Source organism: Sinocyclocheilus rhinocerous, unplaced genomic scaffold, assembly GCF_001515625.1.
Source record: "Sinocyclocheilus rhinocerous isolate Xijiao unplaced genomic scaffold, SAMN03320098_v1.1 scaffold2216, whole genome shotgun sequence".
In the NCBI taxonomy this organism is placed as follows: Eukaryota; Metazoa; Chordata; class Actinopteri; order Cypriniformes; family Cyprinidae; genus Sinocyclocheilus; species Sinocyclocheilus rhinocerous.
In genome coordinates, this window is record NW_015641008.1 from 158,685 (window position 1) to 161,779 (window position 3,095).

Sequence of the window (3,095 nt, forward strand, 5' to 3'; positions counted from 1 at the left end):
TCAATGTATCGTCACGAGCCACAGGGTTTATTTTGGTTTTGTTTGTGTATGTTTTTTTTACTCTCAAAGCCATGATTCCCATTCACCTCCATTATATGATTGACAGACTGCAACATTTTGAGTTAAAAATCTTCGTTTGTGTGTTCTACTGAAGAAACAAAGTCACCTACATCTTGGATGCCCTGGGGGTAAGCAGATAAACATCAAATTTTCATTTTTGGGTGAACTATCCCTTTAAAATAACTGGTTTCTATTGTAATTTTTTTTCTGTGATTGCAAATCAGAATTTTCAGCAGCCATTACTGCCCAAGAAAACAGCTGCTTACATCTTTGTGGAATCTGTGATATATATCCTGTGATATATATCTTTTATATATTATAACTTAATTTCTTTATTGTTCTGTCAAGTCTTACCTGAAGCAACAGTGATGTTTAGAGTGACAAAAGGGTATTGATGCCGATTGTACATGTGATAAACCTCATTCACAAGCTTAGAAACCTGCAAATTTTACAAAAAAATAAAAATATAAATAAAAAATGAGGATGTCATACTTATTACATATAATTATATAAAGACAATAAAGCATACTTAAATAAAAAGACCACACCTTTACTGGATCACAGGGTCTTTTATTGATAAAGAAGAACTGTCTATCAGTAGCACTTCGACCAACACCATGATCCGCTTGTGACACAAATCCATCAATGCTAGAATTTAATAATATCAATAACCATCACTTTACACAGGAATATTCCGAGTTATAAAATGATTTTCATTACCTTATTTGCAAAAATTGGTAATAAGTGAATCTTTAGTGGACAAACAAATTAATATGTTTACACAGAAAAACTTACCTGAAAAGGTCTTTAGGAACATCTACCCCACCGAGGCCATAGTCTTCCTTAATTGATTCATTGGGAGATATTTGTTGGAAGGGAATCAAACTTTGTAGCTGTGGTCAAGTATAAATGTGAAATACATATTACACTCAAACAACAGGGATAAATAATAATACATATACTTTAATATGATAATATAACAAAGTGTGTTCCGTTTGTCAATTTTGGTGTCAGAATTGATCTTCTTAAATGATCCACTACAAAGAATAGGTCATTCTCACCTGTTTAGGTCCAAACACAGCTCCAATGTTGTCTCTCATGCTGTTACTGCCACTGGTGCATAATACTGTGGTGCGCTTGCCTTGTCCCATCTGGTTGGTGCATGTAATACGCACACCAGTGGAGATGATGCAGTAGGACTGCAAGACGAAAATCATCGTCTTACCTGAAGCAACAGTGATGTTTAGAGTGACAAAAGGGTATTGATGCCGATTGTACATGTGATAAACCTCATTCACAAGCTTAGAAACCTGCAAATTTTACAAAAAAAATAAAAAATAAATAAAAAATGAGGATGTCATACTTATTACATATAATTATATAAAGACAATAAAGCATACTTAAATAAAAAGACCACACCTTTACTGGATCACAGGGTCTTTTATTGATAAAGAAGAACTGTCTATCAGTAGCACTTCGACCAACACCATGATCCGCTTGTGACACAAATCCATCAATGCTAGAATTTAATAATATCAATAACCATCACTTTACACAGGAATATTCCGAGTTATAAAATGATTTTCATTACCTTATTTGCAAAAATTGGTAATAAGTGAATCTTTAGTGGACAAACAAATTAATATGTTTACACAGAAAAACTTACCTGAAAAGGTCTTTAGGAACATCTACCCCACCGAGGCCATAGTCTTCCTTAATTGATTCATTGGGAGATATTTGTTGGAAGGGAATCAAACTTTGTAGCTGTGGTCAAGTATAAATGTGAAATACATATTACACTCAAACAACAGGGGTAAATAATAATACATATACTTTAATATGATAATATAACAAAGTGTGTTCCGTTTGTCAATTTTGGTGTCAGAATTGATCTTCTTAAATTATCCACTACAAAGAATAGGTCATTCTCACCTGTTTAGGTCCAAACACAGCTCCAATGTTGTCTCTCATGCTGTTACTGCCACTGGTGCATAATACTGTGGTGCGCTTGCCTTGTCCCATCTGGTTGGTGCATGTAATACGCACACCAGTGGAGATGATGCAGTAGGACTGCAAGACGAAAATCATCTTGGAATATTCCTGTGAAGAAACTCTAGTTAATTTCTTCCTTAACATGTGTACAAACCCATGTTCCCAAGTATCTCCCAGCTGACCTTTTTGATGTTACGTTGGAACTCCTTGTGTCGAACAGGCAATGTGGAGAAGAGCTTCTGCAGAGTGATAGTAGTGCCATGCTGACGGGGATGTGGCACACACTGAGTGAGACGACCATCATGGTCATACACCAGCCGAGCTCCGATCTGAGCGCTCTCATGGCAGGTCACAACACTAAGATCACTGCGATCATAAGTAAAAACAGTGTACATTAAGGAATCACTAGTGGATAGAGAGATTAATAAAACAAGATATCAGAACATGAACAATTGTGAGATCATCACTATACTATAATCATCACACTCATATTGTAAGAATTAAGAGGACAAATCCAAAGTAAAGTGTTACCTAAGAGCACAAAGTGAGCTCAGAGCTTCACCACGGAACCCAAATGTCTCCACATGTATCAAGTCTGAAAAATCTCTTAGTTTAGAGGTGTGATGTTTTAAAGCTGCAAAAGTTGAAAGGACACAAATAAGTTAATACTGTATCAAGTTATCCACATGAATCAAGTCTGAAAAATATCTTAGTTTAGAGGAGTGATGTTTTAAAGCTGCAAAAGTTGAAAGGACACAAATAAGTTACTACCTTTCTTCTGGCTTCGCTACTGTTCGGACGCTCTTGCTTACTGCTTTGCGCTTTGCTCCCTATTTATGTACTTGGAATCTACTTGCTGCATGAACTGCCACAGACTTCTACAAAGGATTGAGGTTCTTGAAACAAAGTTACTTGCTGGACTTCCAAAACACACGGAACACACAGCAGACCGTCATTACAGACCCCGTCAGCATACAGCCGGTGAGTCCTGTGAATCTCAACAGTTTATACCAAGTGTAGAGGAACAAGCCGAAACTGATCGA

At 36.3% G+C, this 3,095-nt stretch overlaps 1 protein-coding gene across 1 annotated transcript in view; it reads right to left on the minus strand.

Moving 5' to 3' along the window:
• LOC107753423 (mismatch repair endonuclease PMS2-like) overlaps nt 1-3,095 on the minus strand; it is a 15,734-nt gene that overhangs the window by 5,876 nt on the left and 6,763 nt on the right. Inside the window, exons 4-9 of the mRNA XM_016569557.1 lie at nt 2,584-2,686; nt 2,235-2,418; nt 1,993-2,160; nt 1,727-1,824; nt 1,480-1,579; nt 1,286-1,370 (exon numbers count right to left, since the gene is read on the minus strand). Of these exons, the coding sequence (XP_016425043.1) occupies nt 1,286-1,370; nt 1,480-1,579; nt 1,727-1,824; nt 1,993-2,160; nt 2,235-2,418; nt 2,584-2,686 (738 nt within the window). The remainder of the gene's footprint in view (nt 1-1,285; nt 1,371-1,479; nt 1,580-1,726; nt 1,825-1,992; nt 2,161-2,234; nt 2,419-2,583; nt 2,687-3,095) is intronic.